This window comes from Phaethon lepturus, unplaced genomic scaffold (genome assembly GCF_000687285.1).
Source record: "Phaethon lepturus isolate BGI_N335 unplaced genomic scaffold, ASM68728v1 scaffold44781, whole genome shotgun sequence".
Taxonomy (NCBI): domain Eukaryota; kingdom Metazoa; phylum Chordata; class Aves; order Phaethontiformes; family Phaethontidae; genus Phaethon; species Phaethon lepturus.
Genome location: NW_010516501.1, coordinates 13,081 through 35,697, shown reverse-complemented (window position 1 = coordinate 35,697; position 22,617 = coordinate 13,081). Strand labels below are relative to the sequence as shown.

General features: G+C 40.5%; 1 protein-coding gene across 1 annotated transcript in view; it reads left to right on the top strand.

The window, feature by feature from the left end:
• Positions 1–17,922, top strand: part of FREM1 (FRAS1 related extracellular matrix 1) — a gene marked incomplete at its 5' end in the record, with an annotated part of 46,197 nt that extends 28,275 nt beyond the window's left edge. The window contains 10 exons of the mRNA XM_010296077.1: positions 316–445; positions 1,841–1,913; positions 6,047–6,196; positions 7,366–7,604; positions 8,314–8,361; positions 8,640–8,822; positions 9,095–9,220; positions 9,926–10,041; positions 16,245–16,330; positions 17,723–17,922. Coding sequence (XP_010294379.1) covers positions 316–445; positions 1,841–1,913; positions 6,047–6,196; positions 7,366–7,604; positions 8,314–8,361; positions 8,640–8,822; positions 9,095–9,220; positions 9,926–10,041; positions 16,245–16,330; positions 17,723–17,922 — 1,351 coding nt within the window. The remainder of the gene's footprint in view (positions 1–315; positions 446–1,840; positions 1,914–6,046; positions 6,197–7,365; positions 7,605–8,313; positions 8,362–8,639; positions 8,823–9,094; positions 9,221–9,925; positions 10,042–16,244; positions 16,331–17,722) is intronic.
• Positions 17,923–22,617: the final 4,695 nt, after the last annotated feature.

The following is a 22,617-nucleotide window of genomic DNA, read 5'->3' as shown; positions in this document are numbered from 1 at the left end:
TGATAGCTTGTCTTGGCCAACTTGGTGTTACAGACAAACTCTGCTCTTCTCAAAGTTGCTGCAGAACCCCTCTGGTTCAGACTTGGTTTGGGGTAGACCAGGGATCGACAGGAAGATTTATTAACCACCTCTCCCTCTTTGTAATCAGCCAAATCACACAAATGTGTTGATTTGGAGACAAATATTCAGTATGTGTATTGGCTAAATCAGCAGTCAGGAGCAAAATGGCTCCTCACTGAACCTGGGAGCAGCAGGGGGCTGGGGCAGCAGGGGAGGTGGCTTTGCTTCACACGGGCTTTCCCTCCTCTCCCACAGGCTGGAGCTACGGTGGTCTCGGATTGAAATGCAACAGACTGAATATGAAGTGTGTGAGAGTGTGGGAGTTGTGTCTCTGAAAATCACCAGGGCAGGGCACTCTGCAGAGTCTGCCTTTATCACAGTGAAGGTAACGCTGAAAGCCACACTCCTAACTGGAAACTTAATAATAAGTAGTGGAGCCCTTTGATTTCTTCCTCGGTCTTAAAAGGTATTTCAGTGATCAGCAGAGGCCATACAATTGAAACTAGACTTACCAGGACATTGTCCTTGCTGGTGTAGATGATTCACAAGTTTCTGCCAAAACTGAGTTTTAAGTAGAAATGCTGATTAACAAAAACTAGAATGTTTTGGAGCAGCGTTTCACTTTTGATGACCTTCTGTGACAGAGCAGGCAGTTTTCTCCTGGCACTGTGCTCAGAAGCTGGGTTTCCAGGATTTGCCACTTTGAAATCCAGGCTTTGGGCAAGCGGGGGCCTTGGGACTTCTCATTTCCCTGCTCAAGGCTGGAAGAGCCCTAGAGCTATGGGACCTCCAACTCCACAGTCACGGCAGCCTCCCCCATTTTTGCCCCCACTGCCATCAGCCTAGGAACCCCTTTATATCTTCAGTATCAGCCTCTGTCTTCTGTCAGAAAAATTAGATTGAAAGTTGCAGGTTATAATTTTGCAAAGCAAGTTTTGTGCAACTTGCCTTCACAAATTTTATCTGTTCTCATAAAATGGAAATTCCAGGATTTTACCAGCTCCCTTTGCTAGAAAAATGCTAAAAGTTTCCCTCACAGTTTCTCAGGATTATAGCTCTAATTGGAATCATAGTTTTGATTTTTCTTCCACTGGAGTCAGTGGGAATTTTGCTATTGACTTAATTGGGGGTCATCCTGCCCAATCCTTCACAGACTCCAGTGACTCTACTCTGGTTGTCACTTGGCTAAAAAGACCGGTGAAACTGATCCCAGCATCAAGAACGCAGTGTGGAAGCTGGTCTCCTATGAAAATTCAGGGAGCCACTGGAGTCCCCATACTTACTTATGTACGGGTTCATGCCTATCCCAACAAGTTTTTGGGGCTGACAGACAGCTCTGCGTGCAAATGCTTCTTCCAAGACCTCACAAAGGGCTAAACAGGCAAACGTGGCCAGAGTGCTGCTGCTCTTCCGGGATGCCATGATGTGCCTGTCCAGCAGCCAGGTATGGCTGGGTCTCCAGGCATGGGGAACAGCTGTGTTATCTGATGCTGTCAAGTAGCAGTTTAAGAGGGGAGAAGGCAAAATTTTAAGATGAGCAAATATTTTTTGTTACGAGATTTAAACCGTGAGCAAGGACAGAATAATGGTTGCACATCACAAGGTTTATTCTTCAGACTTTTTTTTTTTTTTTTTTTTCAGTCTAAGCTCATGTATGGGTTGGCATGTCTTTTTGAGACTCCATGGAAGGACAGCACACAGTAGCTTTGGCACACAGCAGAATGCAGTGGTTTGGTGAAATAGGTCACAGCATGGCATTTACTGTGTAATTTCTTATTAGGTGAATGAAATATCTGCTATGCTGGGAAAGGACTTTGCAGTGACTCCCTCCAAGCTTGTTCAGTTTGATCCAGGTATGAACCAATGCACTGAATAATTTTAAAGTTAATTCACTGATTCTGAACATGTAAATCCTCATTTTGGAGAGTGAAACCTATTACATATCTGCAGCTAGAGAAGCTGAAGAGGATAAAAGACACTTGAGCTCATTTTCTGGAAGTGCAGTGTGCTTCCTTTGTGAATTAGTACCCTTATTACTTAGGGTGAGATGGTTCCTCTACATCAGTTAAAATATCAAAAGTGCTGAAATGATGTCTCCTAATCTCCTCACAGCTAGCCTGGGGAGGACTCATCCTGAATTGAGCTGTGAGTTACTTTAGAGATACAAAGATTTGACCAGCTGGTCAAATTTAGACAAAACTGAGTACACCTTAACTTATGCAAGGTATCCAAGACCACAAAGCTGTAAAAGAACCTGAAAACTGTTAGACTTTGTCTCTGCTTGCACTGTAATCATAATAGTGGTCTGACCTTTGCTGAGGCTGTAAATAGCAAGAAATGATAGAACTATAGAGTCACAGAATTTTTGGGTTGGAAGGGACCTTTAAAGGCCATCTAAAGGCCAACCTCCCTGCAATGAGCAGGAACATCTTCAACTAGATCAGGTTGCTCAGAGCCCCGTCCAACCTGACCTTGAATGTTTCCAGGGATGGGGCATCTACCACCTCTCTGGGCAACCTGGGCCAGTGTTTCACCACCCTCATGGTAAAAAATTTCTTCCTTATATCTAGTCTAAATCTGCCCCCTTTTAGTTTAAAACCATTATCCCTTGTCCTATTGCTACAGGCCCTGCTAAAAAGTCTGTCCCCATCTTTCTCATAAGCCCCCTTTAAGTACTGAAGGCTGCAGTAAGGTCTTCTTGGAGCCTTCTCTCCTCCAGGTTGAACCACCCCAACTCTCTCAGCCCTTCTTCACAGGAAAGGTGGTCCAGGGATCATTCCTGTGGCCCTACCATGGACCAGCTCCAACAGGTCCATGTCTTTCTTGTCCTGAGGGCTCCAGAGCTGGATGCAGGACTCCAGGTGGGGTCTCAGCAGAGCAGAGTAGAGCGGCAGAATCACCTCCCTCGACATGCTGGCCATGCTTCTTTGGTTGCAGCCCAGGATGCAGCTGGCCTTCTGGGCTACAAGCGCACATTGCCGGCTTATGTCCAGCTTTTCATCCACCAGTACCCCCAAGTCCTTCTCGGCAGGGCTGCTCTCAATCCCTTCATCCCCCAGCCTGTTTGATAGTGCGGGTTGCCCCGACCCAGGTGCAGGACCCTGCACTTGGCCCTGTTGATCCTCAGGAGGTTCACATGGGCCCATTCCTTGAGCTTGTCCAGGTGCCTCTGGATAGCATCCTGTCCCTCAGGCATGTCAACCATACCACTCAGCTTGGTGTCATCTGCAAACTTGCTTAGGGTGCACTCAGTCCCGCTGTCTGTGTCATCGATGACGATATTAAACAGTACTGGTCCCAGTACGGACCCCCAAGGGACACCACTCATCACCGATATCCATCTGGACACTGAGCCATTGACCACTACTCTCTGGATGCGACCATCCAACCAATTCCTCATCCATCCAACAGTCCATCCACCTAATTCCTATCTTTCAGATTTAGAGAGAAGGATGTTGTGGGGTACTGTGTCAAAGGCCTTACAGAAGTCTAGATAGAAGACATTGGTAGGTGTAGTAATGGTATCAAAAGGAGCTTCCAGGGTTTTTTGCTGTGGGAGAATCAATGGTAAAAATGAACACAAATGTGAAGATACTGCAAAAAGTTTCCTCTGTTCTGCACAATTTATCATCATTATGCTTTGGGTACCTCCCTGGGTCTAGGGGAAAAAACAGTCCAGGTGAGAGCTTCACAATTTACCATTCAGAAATTCAACTTTGCCTGAAAAACTTGGTTTTATATAAAACCCCATATAAAGAGATTATCTGGGAATGAAAACCCATTTGCTATCATAATCATTTCCTTTGCATATGCAAGTCTAAGTTTTTTGGAACACATCCTGTTGGCATAGTCCAGGATCTATTTGAGTTTAGAAAATGGCATCTGCACATGCCTCCCTGGACGTTGCCTGCAATGCCAGTAAAGGTTATCCCAAGACTGCCAGCAATAAGATTTCCATGGCAGAAACTCACAGTGACCACAGAGGAGACAAAATATATCATCTGTGAAAGGCTGACATAAATGGCATGTATTTGATGGTAAAAATTTGTCTAAGTGCTTACTTGTGTTTGAAAAACAGGTATGGGGAATATAGTGTCAGCTCCAGATAAATCTTGGAGATTTTTCCTCTAGGACTTAAGATTTTTATTTTGGAAAAAAAGGCATTACATGCTACAGAGGTTAAGTAGCACTGCATTCCATGGCTGAACTCATATATACCCCAGCTTTACTTGGCTATTCCATAGGAAAATTTGTACCTGTAAGTTCAGAGTCACAAATCTGATTAGTTTGAAAACATGCCACTACAGCCCATCTTGAGAAAGGTAAATTTTATGTAAAGGTGTAAAATGAGCAACTGCTTGTTAGTTTTCAGAGGTGGATAAGGGAGTACACCCAGCAGACAGCAGTAAAAAATAAACTGGACTAAAGGGTGGAAATCTGCCCCCATTTCCAGTGTTTCTGGGACACACATGAAACCTCTGAAACCAATAAGCCACTTGCTAAGACCCTTTATCTAACATTAGATTTTTTTTTTTTTTTTTTAAGTTTCAAATTAGAAGATGGAAGAAATATCTGAGAGGTCAGTGTAAGAAGTCGTTCATACTGTGCTGACCCAGGATTCCAGCTCTCTTTCCTCTAATGTACCATGCAGTCAAGCTCACCAGCCTCTGGGCTGAAATGGCTAGAGAATGTTGCAGAGAGATTTTTAGTGCAGGGTCCTTCACTAGAATTTTCCTTTTCTGCTGGTCCATGCAGACTCTCCAAGCATGGGACAGTTTGGAGTTACTGTTAATGTCTTTCTGAATAAGAAAGACACATGGTGGTAAGCCACATGAAAATTACCTTTGAACATGGACAGGAAAGATGCACACTCTTCTCCTTTTCTGGACAGCTTTTCAGTTCAGCCAGCTGAGCTCCCTCATATAGTCTTTTTTGAGTGGCTTTCTTTAAAAGTTGTTTGCTTAGGCTTAGCCTTAGGGAAGGACCTTCCGAACTATTACATCCAAGGCACCAGTTTCTTAGTTCTAAATTCAAGATGTTTGATATTTATTAATTAGTAGCATTTATTAATTATTTAGTAAGGCTGATAGGTACTTTTTTTAAAAAAAAAACCCTCAACTGTGCTAATTGGTTGGACTTATTGGCACATTAGACTTTAATCAATAAATTGTAATGGAAAGGAGACGAAGAAGATCCTATCCAAGTTTATGGGTCTGTCTCTGCTGACAGCTTCTCTTGGTCAAAAGATTCATATGGAAAGGAGCAAGGAATTAGAAGTCATGCAAATTGTCATAAGGATGTAGAGGGTTTTTTTACTGTGTTGCACATGTATGTTTGACATTCATTTTAGGTGCTAGCACTGACTTTGTGATGCAGAAACCGTTCCCAAGATGTTTTGTTGGCAGCAATGTGTACATTGAGCTCTGTTTCTGTCCCACTGCCTCTGACTTTTCATGAATGGATTTTGTAGCCTTTCAGATAATAACCAGCCTACTCCTCTATCTTGGAATGATCTCTCTCATTCCCATAATGTAAGCCTGAAGTTACCCAGGAAAGGCAAGCAACCAAGTAAAAATTTTGTAACCAAAAAGGTTGTACTTCAACCTAAAAGAGTCTTTGATCCAGTTGCCGTTATTGTTCCATCTCTAAAATTAAACTTTCAAGATAAAAAGCATATGATATATTTTCTCTTGGAAACTGCAACACAAGTCCTGTATCTACGTATGGTAGTGTCATTTCCCACATCTACAGCAGCTTTTTGTTGTTACAGTGTATGCTCTTGAACTGAATCATCATTGCCCAGGAACAAATTTGCACTTAAATGTTATTTGGGAGAACAGCAAGAGTCCAGTCAGTTGGTAGAAGCACAATAGCATACACCAGCTACTCCATTCTAGCTGCAGACATGTTAATTAATATATTTCTTTGACATCCCGATTGATTGAAATAGCACTTAAAGAGTAATTAAAATGTTTATTTCTGTTAGGAATGTCAACCAAGATGTGGAATATAGCAATTACCTATGATGGATTAGAGGAAGATGATGAAGTCTTTGAAGTAGTTCTGAACTCCCCTGTGAATGCTGTTCTTGGCACCTGGACAAAAGCCGTAGTGAAAATTTTGGACTCAAAAGGAGGTATTCTCTTTTGATCTTCATCATTAAGAAGGTGGAACAATCTTGGCTGAGTAGCTACTTATTTTCAACCACAAGTTGTTCTTAACACTCACCTTCAGATCAAAATACTTAATTTCTTTTTAAAGAAAACAGGCTTGACAGTTGCAGACCCTTTATTCTCTCACACAATCATTTGCATCCTCTTAGGAAACACAGCATGGGGAAAGCAACAAGTACACAAAAGAAGACCATTTTTCATAACAACAGGAGTTCAGTTCTCATTTATTAAGGTGGGAAGAAATGTTTTAGGTCCATTAGAAATTTTTTACCAATTATTGCTTAACAGTTGTTATACACCTCTGAAAAGGATTCATTTTCCTCTCAAAAAAGAAACGTAACAACTAAGCCCAGTTCTTAGCAATACATTTTCTAATGCTTAACAAACACAGTCCACAACATTACAGCACACAGTGGTGATCATTACAGAGTTTAGGCTTTTATGTCTGCATTATTATTGTGTTTTTCAGTGATCAAATGCAGTGTGCCTAAAATCACACCAAAAAAGAAGCAGCTGTAGAAAAACAGAAATAACTAGCAAAGCAGCTGAGTCCTCTGAAAGCTGAAGAGTATTTTTAATTCTGGTGCTTAGTGAAACAATTATTTTAAATACCTGTGTTGCAATGAATTAGGCTTCATTTTACAAAAATCCCTTTTAAAATTTCATCTGTTCTCTCTTTCACATTCATAATGTAAACAGGAGTTAATTGACACAATTAGTTTGTAAGAACTATAGTGTCCTGGATTACTGAAAAGAAAATTGTCTGGGCATGATGGAAATATCACCAACATTAGTCAAAGACACCTGTCTATCCAAGACTTAAAAAACAGCACTCCAAACCCCAATCTACACATGAAAACAGGTATTTTCAGGAGATGCTTGGTTGAAATTCTGATCTGTGAGTAGACAGATGCATTATGTACAAAAACATACATATATAGGTAGTAGTTGCAGCCATAGACAGTTATAATTAAGCAAACCCCACGAATGAGGATGACTGAGCAAATCAACCACATCAAGTGAAAGAATCATCCAACTTTTAATGACAAGCTGTTTATGTGTCCATGTCAACGTGACCAGTTATCTGCTCATGCAGCTAGAACTGACCATCTGCCATTTTTCGTGCTTTCAGGTCAGTGCAGCTATTCCCATCCTTCTGGCCACAGCAAGCTCGACTTCTCGGGGAGAGGCACGCTGTTTCCAGTTTCCTCAGGCTCCTCGTCACTTTCCAGGCCTGGCAATGCTCCCTTGGAAGGGATCCCACTGCCTCCTTCCAAAGGGATGAGAGAGCATGGAGGGGACCAGCGGCACGAACACAGCTTGGCGAATTGGTCAAGGACCAGGCTGAGAGTGGCTGGAAATGGCAGAATAGTAAGACGCTTCTGTCATGCAGTGATGGACTGATTTATGAATTTATTGTCATATGATATCTTCATTTAGTTGCCATATTCTGGTAGTGATCCTACCTGACCATAAAATAACGATAAACTACCCAAGTTTGCTTTGAGTCAGGCCTGAGAGCTAAAATTCTGTGAGGAAAAACAAAACATTTAAAAAATCCTGATTTTGAAGATCCATGTATGCAAGAGAGGAAGAAAAACAGGGTTGAGGGAGGAAATATGCATCTAGCAACTTCAGCAATTATACAGCTTCTAATCTTGTCTAAATTATGGGTCAGCTAGAAGAAAGAAGTCACTGGAGCCAGGCAAATGTATGGAAGCTGTGCATCTGGTCCTGAAGTTCTCAAGCCAAAAATACTGTTAGCTTAAGCAGGGAACAGTTACTTAAAACTTGCCCATTGATTTTCCTGCTTAAGGCATATTGGTTTAGCTAGGTGGTTTAGTAATATTCCACTGATGTGATCTTAAAAGTTAATGAATCTCTTTATAAACACACTTGTAATGTGTGATTTTTAATGGCTGTTTTCAGAGGTGATCAGTTTCCATTCTGAAAGAACTAAAACCAAGATACGTTCTATGTGGTTTGTAACCTAGATCTTGTAGTAAATCTTGCATAAAGTCTTTTTGTTTCTGCAACGCTTGAATATGCCCATCTCATTCTGTTATTCCACCTTTTTCAGGTTCATCCTTCATCTGTATTTAGAAATGGAACTGATGTGGTTTTCAAAGTAAGAATATTATAAGTATTGCTCAGATATTTCTAGGATTTCTTTCTGATTCTGTTCTTTTGAGGCTTTATCACTCTCAATAACTCATTATGACCAGTCCTTTATTTTTCTAGGTATCTTTCTTTTTCTTTGGTGTTGCTTTCCCTTGATTTGCAACAATTCGTATTATAATCCCCCCCTTCTGTTTTTTGAGTTTATTTAAGAGTTTCTTCTATGTGCTAACCTTCTCTTTTCCTTCTCCTGTTCTCCTTGTGTGTGTGTGATAATGTAAAATGAAGTATCACGGGATGGTATCACTCAAAATAGAGGATGACACCTCATCAGCTAAAGCAAACAAGAAGGCTCAAGTTTCAGTAATTAACCAAGCACAACCACAGATAAATGTTGTCTCCTCTAGGAAGAGAGAAATCCCACAAGCTGATAAGGCAGAACTGGAATCTGAACCAAGCTCAGTACATTGGGTATGGAACCTTTTGTTTCACAGGCATTTTCACCATCTGTTTTCAGTCATGCTCTTTTCCAAAATGATTTAACACCTCTGAGATCTGCAGCCTAACCCTTCCCAGTCCAAAGCTGAGTTTAACCAGTACACATAAAAATTAACAACTCAACCCTTGAAGAGTTTTCATGTCATAAATTTTTAATATAAGACCTATTTAATCTGTTTCATGTAGCTTGTTTGTTTTGCGTAGTTATTTTCCTTCAAATGTTCAAATGACATTTCTCTTTCCAGGACTTCAACTCTTTTCCAAAGGCCTGTACACCAGATTTAAAGGGGCTCTTGCATTATGAAGAAAGCACTCAAAAGTTATTTCAGTGTGATGGGATAATATGGAAATTCTGGAATTCCCAAAGTGAGGTAAAACTGTCTCCATGAGTATGCATCTAAACCAGAGCATGGAGTCTACGATGAGTGAGACTCTGAAGCAAAGGACTTTCCTATAACAATTGTTGACTTGTGTAGGGGATAAAAGAGTTGTCCAGAGTCAGGTTTGCTGTCACCAGAAAAAAGATTCCAGAGACATGCTGAGGGCTTGGTTGCTGGGGTTGCCTTTCTTCTCTGTCACCCACAGGTGCTCCTGGACAAATCACACGAGCACTGATGTCTTGGTGCTTGTGGGGTTGTGGGCAGTCAGTGAATAAAGCCTGTGAGAGAATGAGTTAGAGTTAGTAAAATTAGCTCACATGTATTCTGTAAACATATATCCCCTCCGCTTCGTAAGATGTCACGCTGAATTTTGTTGCACTTCATTCCTTACACAGACCGCAGGAGACAGAGAATAGTGTCCAAATTAACGTGGTCTCTTAAGAGGATTTTTGGAACTGAAACCTTGTGTCACCTTTAAAGCTACTCATTATAAACTGTAGGGTCCTTTTGCAGGCATTTATTTCTTTACATCTTTTAAGCAATGCTGTATCTTCATGGATACACACCAAAGTTCATGTTCAATTTAATGCTGGGGAGGCCATAAGCAGCACCTCCAGCCTTCAGTCTGATCACTAGCACACAGACCACGGTCACTGTGAGCAGGAGTCTGTTTGGCCTTTTCCTCTTTTATTTTAGGAGGCAAGCATGAAGAAATGTCCCTCTGGATGGAGTCATCACAAGGGCAGCTGCTATTTCCTGGTAGTGAATCACAAGGTGACCTGGAACGCTGCTGCTCAGGCTTGCAGAGAACAGTAAGGGACTTCTCCACACGAGTGTGTTTGCCGTGCACTGCTGTTGCCCTGAACTGGACGCTGCTCTCACCGCTGAGTTCGTTCAGATAAGCCCCACTTTGGTTGTACTTCACTGTTCCCCCAAAAATAGAACAAGCCCTGGGATTCAGACCCAGTGGAAGACAGAAATAATATCAGTCTCATAACGTTTCAGGTGGTGATGCTACCTTACTCACAATGTGAATTCCAAAGCTGTCCATCAGCAGTAAGGATGCTTTCCTAACGGAAGAGTTAGTGTGGGAGAAAAAAAAGAGCAAAGACTCAGTCTTTCATCCTCCCTGACCCACCAGAGATGGGTCTTGGCTTTGCCTTCACTTGATACAGCAACAGTGCGATGCTGCCAGCTCCCATGTGCCTCACCATACTCTTCTGAAGATGCAGCTCTTCAGATTCTGTAACCACTTGAAAACTTCAACACTCATTTTAACAGTACATTTCTGACTGTTAAGGACAAATAAAAGCTCCTAAATAATAATAACAATAATAACAACAACAACAATAATATATCATTAGGTGGTGGTGGTGGTTGTTGTTGTTGTTGTTGTTGTGATTGTTGTTGTTATTATTATTATTATTTCAAAGTAGGAGACAAATAGAAGATCCATCAGTCTTGCTCTTTGGTGATTTTGCTTTGTGATTTTGGTTTCAGGAGTGATAGCTTAGGGCTGGAAGAAATGTTAGCCATGGTATCATGGAACTTGCCCTAGGATCATGCATGTTCTGCACCTTGTGTTGAATTGTGAGAATTGTGAACCATAGGAGGGGCTTTAACAGACTTCTCCATTACTCCATGAAATGAAAATTGAAACAGGGAACTGTTGGGAGATGAAAGAAACAGATTATATTCCAGAAACGGTTGAAGGACATGCAGGCAACATGAAACGTGGACAAGCATGCATAGCAAACCTTGATTCATTCCACTCAGTCATGCCAGGTTATGTTGTCTTAGTAACATGCAAAAAGAAATTCTTAATTCTAATACCTCCCAGCTGATGGAAGTTACTTTTTGCTGAAATGCAAATGTTACCTGCTTTTGTGAGCTCACCACAAATTGCACACTGTTAACTGGTTTATGTAAAATTTCAGCTCCTGAAATGGTTTTCTATCACCTGCTTTTTTTTTGTTACTTATCCAAACAAAGGTGTAAGTTGTGAATGTTATAATATTTTTTTTCTGAAGGCTTCAACGATCAGTTGATCCCTTGGGAACGTACGTTGCTTTGCTGGGAGGAGTTCCCCGTTTCCTCAAAGAGTATGCTCCTGGTGACCTGTATTATCTGTAGATGGTAACTTATTGCTGAAGGCTATAGTGTGCAATGCAGAAGTTAAACTGAATAACGATGTTAAACATCTACACAAAAAGTCAAGGCATATCACTGAATCCACAAGCAAATGAATCCTATGGCAGTGATGATTCAATTAATGCCAGATTACCACAGACTAAAGAAGCTTTATCGTGGTAAATGGAGTACTCCTGGCCTCCATCTGGAACTGATTTACAAAAGTACAACCCCAGGCACACACTTAAAAGTGGTACAAGAAGATAACCTAATAAATTTTTGCTTTGTGCTTTTGCCCAGCTTCCCACCAGCAATCACCACCACCGCCCATTGCAGTATTTCTGTTATTAATACTTATACTGTTGACATTTAAATGGCTGATATTTCCAACAAGCAAATAAAATCAGCATGGAGGTCAATCTTCATTTTTTTAATAGATCAAACAAACATTAGACATTAAATGAAAATACTAGAATTGACTTTCAGTAAATCAGCCAATTTCACTGAAAAATAAGAATAATTTTTATTACTATAAAAATGGCATTATTTTAAACCTTTATTCTGTTTTCTTCCTAGACTTTTTCTATTATATAGAACAAGAAAAAAGCACAAGCATTGCTAAAGTTGTTTCAGTAACAATCTCCAACTAACCAACCTCCTAACCTTGTAGAGAAAACACTGTTATCCTGAGATGATGAACTTGAGACCAAGCTATTCCATCAAAGAAATACTACAGATTTATTAGGGAAGCAACTGCTGTCTGGACATAACTGCATGTACGTGGGTGTATGCAAACCTATTTGGGCTTCTAATGAGCTTTGACATACACCGCATCCATCTGTTGCAGGTGGCATACCAACCCTTTCTTCAGTTTCCATGTGCAGGGATAGAAGCAGACACAAAAATGTGCTTGTCTTGACACAAGTTGCTGTATGCCATGGTGATAGTGTGGGTGGAAGAAAATCTCAGCTCAGTGCCCTGAAAATCTTGCACCATTTCTAACCCTTCTCCGATACATTGGAGATAAAGGTGGTTTAAGAGCTCATTTCTCTAGCTTTGTTTTGTATGCACGAAGAGGCTCTTGGCAACATGAAGAGAAGCATCTGGGGGATATTACGGCTGAGTGATCCCACAGCAGCCTGATTTAGCAGCAATTTTGGTGATTTATGTTAGAGTTCTTGTTTATCCCATAGGAACGTGTCCTCCCCAAGGGTCAGTGCAGCTGGGCTCACTCACGTGTGAGATGGTTTCACTGCTGCCACTGAAGGGATCCTCCACTGGACAGACAGAACCCATAGTTGTGTCTTTTGCTTTGTTAGATTACATCTTCATCTTCTTGAACATTAATTAGAGCTTAAATATGGTCAGATTTCAGATTCTTTACTGCCAGCTTTGCAAGGCAGGGACTGTTATTTTGTTTGGCGTTTGTGTATTAGCAGCATGTGGCCTCAGTCCTTGGGAGTCACAGGCAGAACCACATCTAAAATAGCAGGTTAGATCCTTCATGATGGCTCATTGCTGCCTAGTGCAACGCAGGGTGGACCCTGCCGCCCTCCTCTCTTAACACTGTGCTGGTTCTGTAAGGGACTGGTTTCACTTACGTTATTTCTAGGGACTCCAGCATAGGGATTCAGGCACCTAGAGTCATTTTAAAGGCCCAGGGTATGTTGTCTGACTTTCAGCTGCCACTCTGGAAGTGCAGGGTTCCTGCGAGCTCTGCATCGCGTCTACCAGCCTCATCTGAATGTCGTGAATACTGCGAGGTGTCGTAAGCAACACCAGACACCTATTTCAGGGCACCAGGGTTACTCCCTCGGTCATCAAGCAAAAGCCTGGGGTAAGCAGAGCCTCTCAGTCACTCCCCGACTTCACCGTCAGTATAGGACATGGATTTACTGCAGCAGTTCAAATTTAATGTCCTCCTGTGCTGCGGAGACTTTTATAGCTTGTCAAGCGTGCTTTTCCTGAAGTTAGATTTATCAGAATGTCACAAAGCTCTTTTAAACGTATTGGGTAATTTAGTGTAAAATCAGCAAAGTCTTTTTGGTAAGTGTTTTGCATATAATACTCCAAGGTCAATGGCTACCCAAAATATTTCCTTAGTTTGGGCAACTGCTCCAAGGTGATGGATGCTCTTGACTTGATAGCAAAAATTTTAAAGCACACAGGAATAATTTCAAATGGACTTATTTAGCACAGAAATCAGCGATGTGTGGGTTTTTTTGCCAACAAGACATTACGACCCCTTCTCTAGAGTCATTTAAATTAGGAAGTGTTAGACCTACATAACTCTATAATTAACATTACCTTGTCATTTCCTGTGTCTGGCGCCTTGCCTAGAGGTACAGTTGGTAATATTATGGTAAGTGGTATGTTCCTTCAGGACTGTTCTCATTTCCTTAAAATACATCGAAACCCCTGACTAGGTGTAACAATTAGAACGGGTCTCTCTTCAGTCATGTGTGTTTCTCAGGCTGTATTTAAAAAGCGCTCCTATGGAGAAAAGATTAGATAACACTATAATTATTGCAGGGCTTTCCTTTCAGAGGGGTGAAGTCTCTGTCTGGTACTTGGATTGAAGTAAAAGTCTGAAACTGCTATTGCTCAGATCACCCCTGTACGTTACACATTATATAGCAGTTACTGATACACATTGATGCTTTTTGTTTTCACATTTTCTAAAACAACTGAAACAACAGGAGTAAGCTATGCTTACTTAAAGTAAACGACTTTGTTCCAGGGCTTTGCTTGTCCTTAAGCAGAAGCCAGATAAAATGCCCTATTTTTGTTCTTGCTCAGCTAGCAGTCATACCACAGAGACTGCTACCCAAATCTCTTAGCCCCAGGTTTGGCCAGCATGAGGGGGAATGGCATCCTGCCGCTGAATCAGTTACCCTGGGAGGACCACCTGAATTATCTGAGCCTGCTTGCTTTTCCTTTTTGTTTGAGGAAGAAGACAGAGTACGAAACTTTCTAAGAGCTTTTATTTCTGTACCAGCTTGGCTCCTGGTTCACCGGAGATTCAGTGCCTGGTAGATGGGCCCAGAAGTGTGTGGGATCAATGTTTCTGAGGCCATCCTGCCACACCTCTACCTGAGAAGGGTGTACACAGATGCCAACGACATCCTTTACACTTTGTTCTCTGACCTTAGAGGGCCCTTGATGGGACCTACGCTATGACTACACAGGCTGGGAGGGCTAACCCTCAGCTCTGCTGCAGGCCTCGGCAGACCCACCGTTCGAAGCGGAGCAGAGGGTGAATCCCCATGCTGCTTTGGTTGACTGCAGGGATAACGGAGGAGGCCTCTGCAGCAGGAGCATCCCATCAGCATTACAGTGAATGCCCCTGTGTGCCCAGATTAAGGAATGGTCCAGATTTTGTGCAGTAGGGACTGTGCAGAATATTGTGGGCTGCTACTTTGACTTCCTCCTGATGTAAAATTTGCCTGCTTCTCTATTTGGTGTGGCATTATGATATGGCATCCACAGGATCAATACTATTAGAAGAGATAGAAGGCAGCAAACAAGAATGGAGCTCCAGGCCTGGGTCTTTAACTGGGCAGCAGGCTTGGTGGTGGGCTTGTACCCCAAGATCTGTTCATGGTCTCCGTAGTGGAGTCAAGTCTGCCATGCTACTCCTGAAGTCTGGTTGCTGTCCCAGCTCTTAAAAAAGACAGTCATTACCTCCAGTGGAGCAACACTGATCTTCTTCCCTCCGTTATGTGGCAACAGTCATGAAATTAGCAAAATTCTCATAATGCCATTGACTTATTCTGCTGCTAGAAAAGTTTTTGGCTCTCTTAAAACATGTTTTGATGAGCAGTGTTGTTTGCTTGGGCCCTACCAAGCATCACCCAGGATGTTCTGGGAAGCTAAAGGGGTTGGCATCAGAATGGCAGCCAGAAATATGGGACAAGAGAAATTGCAGAGGCTCAGCATAGGAGGGAAGGCAACAGTAGGCGTGACAGGTTGGAAAGGTGACATGATACCAAGGCAGGCAAAAAGATGGATAAATAAGAAAGTGGAGCCACTGATGGCTGACAGTTCCTGGCAAGTTGTCTCTTAATCCTTCTTCAGGGTTTAGCCTGATCTACAAATGGCTTAAGAGCAGCAGGCTGGTGCTTACATGCTTGGTACTAGTTGGAAGACTTCACACTGGCAAGGCCACTCAGTGGCTAGAGTTTGCAAGTCCTCCTTTGGAGCTGGCATACTTTAAGTATAAACACAGAGCAGAGTTTATGCACTGGCTGCATTCTGAAATAGTCTGGTTAATACACACCAGGACTGTGCTCCTACCTGAACTAAATGCATAGTGATTGCAGACAACCCAAAATTAGCTCTCAGAACCATACTACCACTCTAAACGAGACCCCTAAATTACATGCACTTAGTTCTGTTTTGAAATGTGGCCAAGATTTTAACCATGTTATTCAAAGCTTTAGTTTTGTCAGAAAATTATTTTAAAAATATATAGTCTGCTCTACTACCAACTGGGTGAAGCTCTATCTTTCAGTAGCTTGGATTTTAGTGCAGGCAGATTATTATTTTAGAGAAAAAAAATGCATCAACAATTGTGTAAACGGTTTAAAACACAGTTTATGAGTATGAGGTACACGTCATGTATACATTTCTTTCAGTTGCACCGCTGATTTAATTTTTCTGTTAGAAAAATCAGACTAGGACTTTGGTTCCTCTCCAAGTAACCCAGAATTTTAAGACTTTGTCTTCATGTAATTATTCTTTCATGCCAGTAAGTAGTGGTTTTCCTGTGAAATGTTATTTACATGCTTTATACTAGAATCAGCGCCCCTTGTTGATAAGTCGATGGGAGCTGTCTGTCACTCTGTGGAATGCTAATTACTCTGTCCTCTCTCCTTGAGCCTAGATACCTGGGGAGTCTAGTAAGCGTGGCTAATGAGCAACACATGCAGTGGCTGTGGGACTTCAGTGGGAGGAAGCCCTTTTGGATAGGCAAGTACATCAGCTGCCTGTCCCCTCTGAGGACCACTATTCCTGTGCACCCTGGAAAGCAGAAACAGACACAGCAGTTCCAGCCCAGTTTTCAAACATTGCATTGTCCTCAAATTTCTGCTGCTTTTACTATTTCAGACCAAGGTGTAAACTGAAAACCATAACTCACCTGGCTAATTTTATAAGTCTTTATCAAAAAGAGGAGTTTATCATGTTGCCTACTGCTATATTGTTTTTGTCTTGAGACCTTTCTCATTTTAACACTAGCTAGTAAAATAAGTTCTGGTGGACCTCCTGCTCTTTTGTTTATCTCACCTCTCTTTTGATTGTCACTTTATTTACCTCTAATTTATCCTTTTTTAAACTTTACTTTAAATAATCTTGAATTTCTGACATTCATCTTGTGTCAGAAATCTTGTGAATTAATTAATGTTCAGCTAAAGAAGATTTCAACACATCATTTTAGATTTAGCTGTCTACTTCTTACCATGCACCTTTCATTTCATGAGAAATGGAGAGAACTCACATGGGCCTTCTCTGTACCTCCTGTTCCCTTCCTGTGAACAACTGCCTTAGCTCATGGGCTAGTGTTACTGCTTTCTTCTAACCCTTCTTGTTTCTGATATACTGTCCACATTTTAGGTTCTTTTTCCAATCGTGAATTGCAATTTTCAGTTTGCAGTAATTTTCTGAGATGGATTTACTAGCTATACTAAATTAACTTTAAAAACTACAGTTAGTTTGGGATCATGTTTAATTGCATCATGATTCTGTTAACCTGAGAGAAATAAGCCCTTCTGATAAGAACAAAGATTACAAGACAATTGTGTCTATTTTCTAATTTTGGTCTCGTCCAGCTAAGAAGACAGGTCATGTCTGAAAATATGCCACCCATGTTGGTCTTAGCAACCCAGAGGCTAAGTGAAAAGACGTGTTTTAGGTTGTATTAATTAACACAACCTAATTTTACAACTGTTAATTCCAACAGTGTAAACAAGGTCTACAAAAATCTGCAGGATTTCCTTTCCATTCCTTCTGAAAAAGAAAGCATCTAAGGCTACCCAGACATGAATACAACATTTTGCTTGGGAAAAAAAGAAAAAAAGATAAACATGGGAGGTGATAGACATGGCAAGAGAGAAAACATTTTAGATAGATAGGCATAATAGAAAAGTAGAAAAGTGTCTTTTCCCATATTCAGATGGAACTAATTGTGATTCATTTGGCCTTATGAAATATTAAATTGCATTTTACTTGTATTCTTCCAGTTGGGTTTTTTCCTCTCTATATTGTATGCATTTTTTAATAAAGGGATAGAACAACATGCTTTTGTCAGCATCAGGCTCCAGAGACAATACACATCACTGATTTGGTCTTACTGATTTCACACAGGCTTGAATGACAAAGTCAACCCTGGACATTGGGAGTGGAATGGAGGAGAACCTGTAACCTACATAAACTGGAGAAGAGGCTCCTACCACTTTCCAAAGAGAGGAAGAAATTGTGTATTGGTGCAGAAGCGAGGAAAATGGCAAGCAACTGACTGCAGGAAGGTCAAGCGGAACAGCTATATATGTTCAAGAAAGCTGTAAAGAATGGAGGATCCCTGTGAAAGCAAGTGGACATTCGTGTTGTTTCAGTTTTATTTATCTGCAGACCCTCTCATGTGAGGGTGTGCAGTTAGAAAACGGCCCTGATTATAAGCAAGGTTTATTTTATATGCTGCCAGAGGTGAAGAGGCATTGGACACTAACCAAGGAATAGAGGTCAGTAGCAAAGATTAAGTCCAGGTTAAGGTTTTGAACTCTCCCCAAAGACTTTGATCTGTCACTTACTTGTACGTATTTTTACACCAAAGAGCTAGGCCTGAAGGCTTTCATCACATTTCTGTAATGAAAAATACTTAACTTTTTTTTTAAAAAAGAAAATAGCACATCAGTTGATCTGCTTCACTCTTAAGGAGGGGTTGTGAATTGGCTGTTGCTTTAATTAGTTTGCAATAAAACCTAAAGTTTTACCCTGCAGTCACAAAAAAAGGAAGACTGCTTGGGGTGCAAATGAGGGCAGACCCTTCTAGCTAAAAACAGGTCCTCTTGGGTGACAAGGGGAGGGACATTATGTCACGGGGCTTCTTTGGTGGATGTCATAGTACAATGTCTTAAGAAAATACCAACGGCAGGATTTAGTACGAACAGCAGCAAAGCCTTGTATTTCTTTTTCTGCCTCCCAAGGCCAGCTTCAGATCCTAATGGATCTGCTCACACAGAGCTACATATTGTTCCACATTCCTAACCAAAATTGTTCAATGTTTTCTGGAGTTGCAGGACAGTGCTGTAATTTTTAGTGTAATTAAATAGTGGGACATCTGTAAATCTAATGCTATATCAAAGGATGACTTACACAGAAAAATTAATACTGAAGCTTAATCCTAGAATATTATCTTGGGATATTCAGTGATACATGAACATCAATAGGATTTATATGTATGTACAAACCAATGTAATCGTGAAACATATTTTGTACTAAAGCAGCTATGGGTTTTGAAAAGTATTAATCCAAGTACTTATTAGGGATTTGACTTCTTTAAAAATAATAATTAAAAATCCAGATTTAGTTCTGAGAAAGGCTTAAAAAACAGCATTTAATAGAAAAAAACAGCTGCCCCTAACTTAATTTTAACTTATTTTAAATAGATGTGATTGCAGCGTTACCATTTCATAGATTTTTGACCTGCCAAAAATCTTGGTGTAGGACCTTCCCACTGCCAGCCCTAAAACTAAAAAAACAAACAAGTGATAGCCTTCCTAAAAAAAAATATTAAAGCTCCTCTCAAACCCTCCCTCTGCCCCTGATGAGTGTGTGACAGTTGGTGTGGCACTGAGTAGGGCGAATTTCCCTGTACCTTACGAACTCTCATCCCTCCCATCTGCTTGCCTGCTGCCAGCAGTTGATTCTCCCCTTGCCCGCTACCAGCTTGGCTATTCATCCAGCCTCTGGAGCAATTGCATCCGTACACGATTTGCAGCAGGGGTGCAAACCCTCCTTCTGGGGCTCCTCACGGCAATTTCTCAGTCCTGCGGGGGACAGATGCAGCAGAACCACGTCTCCTCTCTGGGCTGAGGGACACTGTTTCAGGGATTATTTATCCCCCTCCTTGGCTCTGGCATGCAGGGTTATTCATCCTCCCTCCTTGCCTGTGACACGTTAAATGAACATGCATGTGAGTAGCTGGACAGGTTTTACATATAGGAGAGAACCTTTCTGAAAGGACTGTTGCAGGTAAGCATGAGTGCATTGCAAAATTAGAGGAAAAATACTGTGGACAGAACCTCCTCGCCCTTATTGTTGGTATCAACAGATACAGACAAAAATATTTCCAGGGTTTCTTGGTTTTGTCGTGGTAATCTTTACTCCAAGCTTCTAGACACTTTTGCTCGACACTAACACTTTTGCTTAAGGACTTTTCTACATCAACATAGATAGGCTAATTGCTTCAAGAATTCCCCAAACCAACTACCCCCGAGTACCCATCCTGACCTTTCTGATACTCTTCACCGCAAAAAAAATCAGGATCTAAAAAAGCACTCTTGGGATCTCTTGCTATTGTGTTCTGGAATTCCAGGGAAAATTGACTAAAAGAACTTGATTAGACATAAACAAAACCTTTTATATCTTTAGGACCTTCTTTTTATAAAAACTGCTGAGCTTATTGGTGCTGTCTTGATAAAGCCTGTCAAGATTATTTAAATACCTCTCCTCATTGTTTAATAAATGAATGACATCAGCAGAGAGGGAATTTTGACCAAGGTGCTTGTTACTTGATCAGTAACTAATAAATGACTCATGGCTAGTCCGAGACAACAGTGATCTCAGAGCTCTGCTTTTGTGAGTGAGAGGGTGAATTTCCCTTTCCTGTATTTCATTTGAACTACTTTAAAGTGATTGAAGAGTATGAAGATTTCAGTACACAACAGACTCTTAGTTGTGCAAACTGTATGTGTTTACTGGTTTCATTAGATCTAACACAATACACTAATGAAGCTAAAATTCTTACATTGCAGTGCAAGGATATTTTTGCCCTGAAAGGCTGATGAATTGTTTTCAATACAATGAACTGTTCCAAAAATTTATTCATAATTTTTAATTTTTCTGTCCTTAAAAATGATGTATTTTTTCACAGACTTTTACAGATTTTATTAGAATATTGGAGTTCAAAGAACACGACAAAGAACAAATAAATCAGTTTTTCTGTTGCCATAGGAAGCTGTTGTCTCTAAGAGGTTTAGTAAAAGAAGAGCCTCAAGTCCTGAAAAGTTATTGGTAATTTTTGCAGTCTTCAATACTTTTGAATTAAAACTCTGAGTAAATCGGGGGAAAATCAGTATTCAGAGGATCAGCATCAGCAGGGGAATTTCAAGAGGCTGAAAGTAAGAACAAGGAGCACATAAATTCTGGTCTTCACCTGTGGATGCCACACTTCCTGGATAAACAAAGATCTATTTCACCAGAACTATCCATATACCTTTTAAGAGCAACAGAACCAAGACACAACAGCTCAGTGAAAAGAACCCAGTGGTTAGCATAGATTTCTATAAAGGGATGGGTAATGTGAGCTCTTTGTGTGCCTGTTGCTTTTAACCACCTTCTCTCCCTGCCAAGTATCTTTTTAATATGTTGAACAATTTAAAACAAATTTGTCAACAGTGAAGTAGTTGACTCAAAGACAATGGTTATGAAAAAAATGGCTAGGCAACTGGCCACAGGAGCACTTCCTCCAAACCAAAATACTCTAAAACATTTGTGTTGTTATTAACTTCAGGGAGATAAATTTTTAACCAGAAAAAAATCAGAAAAGTTTTTCCAGATCTCTTCTGTACAGACTGAAACTTACTGAATGCCTTCAAGTTTTTATTCACTCATTCACAATATTATAAAGATAGCTTTGAGAGAATTATATATAAAATTCAGTGAATACTGTGATTCTGCATTATTTACATCATGACTGGTGCTATTGTAATTCTTGTATTCAGAATACTATATATATTGTTATGTTTAACTTTGTAATGTGTGTTAATATAAAACTGAAACATATTTTGGTGAATACATATTTCTTCATTTTCATAATCTCACAAAAGCTTTTTCTCCAGTTTAAAAACTACAGTGTCAGGCATAGTAGAAACGCATTTACAGTTAAGCATAATATGCCTACTGTTTACTCTATGTAATTTCTGAATTCTGTTTCTTTTTTTGCATGAGCCTATTCCTGAATTAATACTATAAGGACATTTGTATAGTGAGCAAACCACTTTAAAAAGAGAAAATGCTGTTTATTTTGAGAAGTAAAGCTAAGAAAAGCTACAGATCTGCAAGCAGATATACAAGAGGAAGAATGAATTCAAGACTGTCAGTCCATAAACCTGAATTTTAATATGATTCTGGATTTAAAGGAGAATGTGAAAAAAAGTCATTCTGCTTTGGTAACCTCGGTGATCTTCACAGAAGAGATGCAGATGCCAGTTCTCCTCTCTTATTACCCTTTAAGAAGGTATGCTGCTTGTAATATGGAGAACTCTGCTACTCTGATTCCATTGCCTAACTACTATCCTCTACATCAGTACACAAGCAGTATAAGATGTATAGAAGTATATAGGAGAAAAGAACACAATAGGGTTGGTTTGTTTGTTTATTTTTATAGCATTGAGATAATGTAGTGTTTTCAGTCAGAAGTAGTCCTAATGTATACATATCTGGTATCTGAAGTACTGGATATAAGCACAGTAAGCAACAGAATATAGTTTTACTCATACAGATAAAATTTTCAGATAAGTATAAATGTATTTTTACTGTAATAAATGAAAACTTACCTGCATCTTCTTCCTTGAATTACATTACAAACATTTTCTTGGTGTTGTCAAATTCTTCAGTGAATGGTCACGGCTCTCTCAAATTATTCACAGCAATCTAAGAAAGATATGTCTTCCTGAAGACTGAAATGTCTCTTTGCCCAGACTCTTTCTCCTCTGGCTGTGTCTCACAGCTTAACAACCTGAAGCAATGAAGCACATACATACCCAACATAGCTCCTCCGGCTGGGTTTGGAATTGGGTACGCTCTCAATTAGGCAATACATATGTGCCAGTACCATTCAGGAGATGCTTCAGGAGGTGGACACCTGTCCAAAATCTACCAGCCTGAGAATTGTAATAGAGAGAAAACCACCCATTGCATCATGTGTATGTAACTATAGCCACAAGAACATGGGCCAACACACACAAAAGGACACTTAG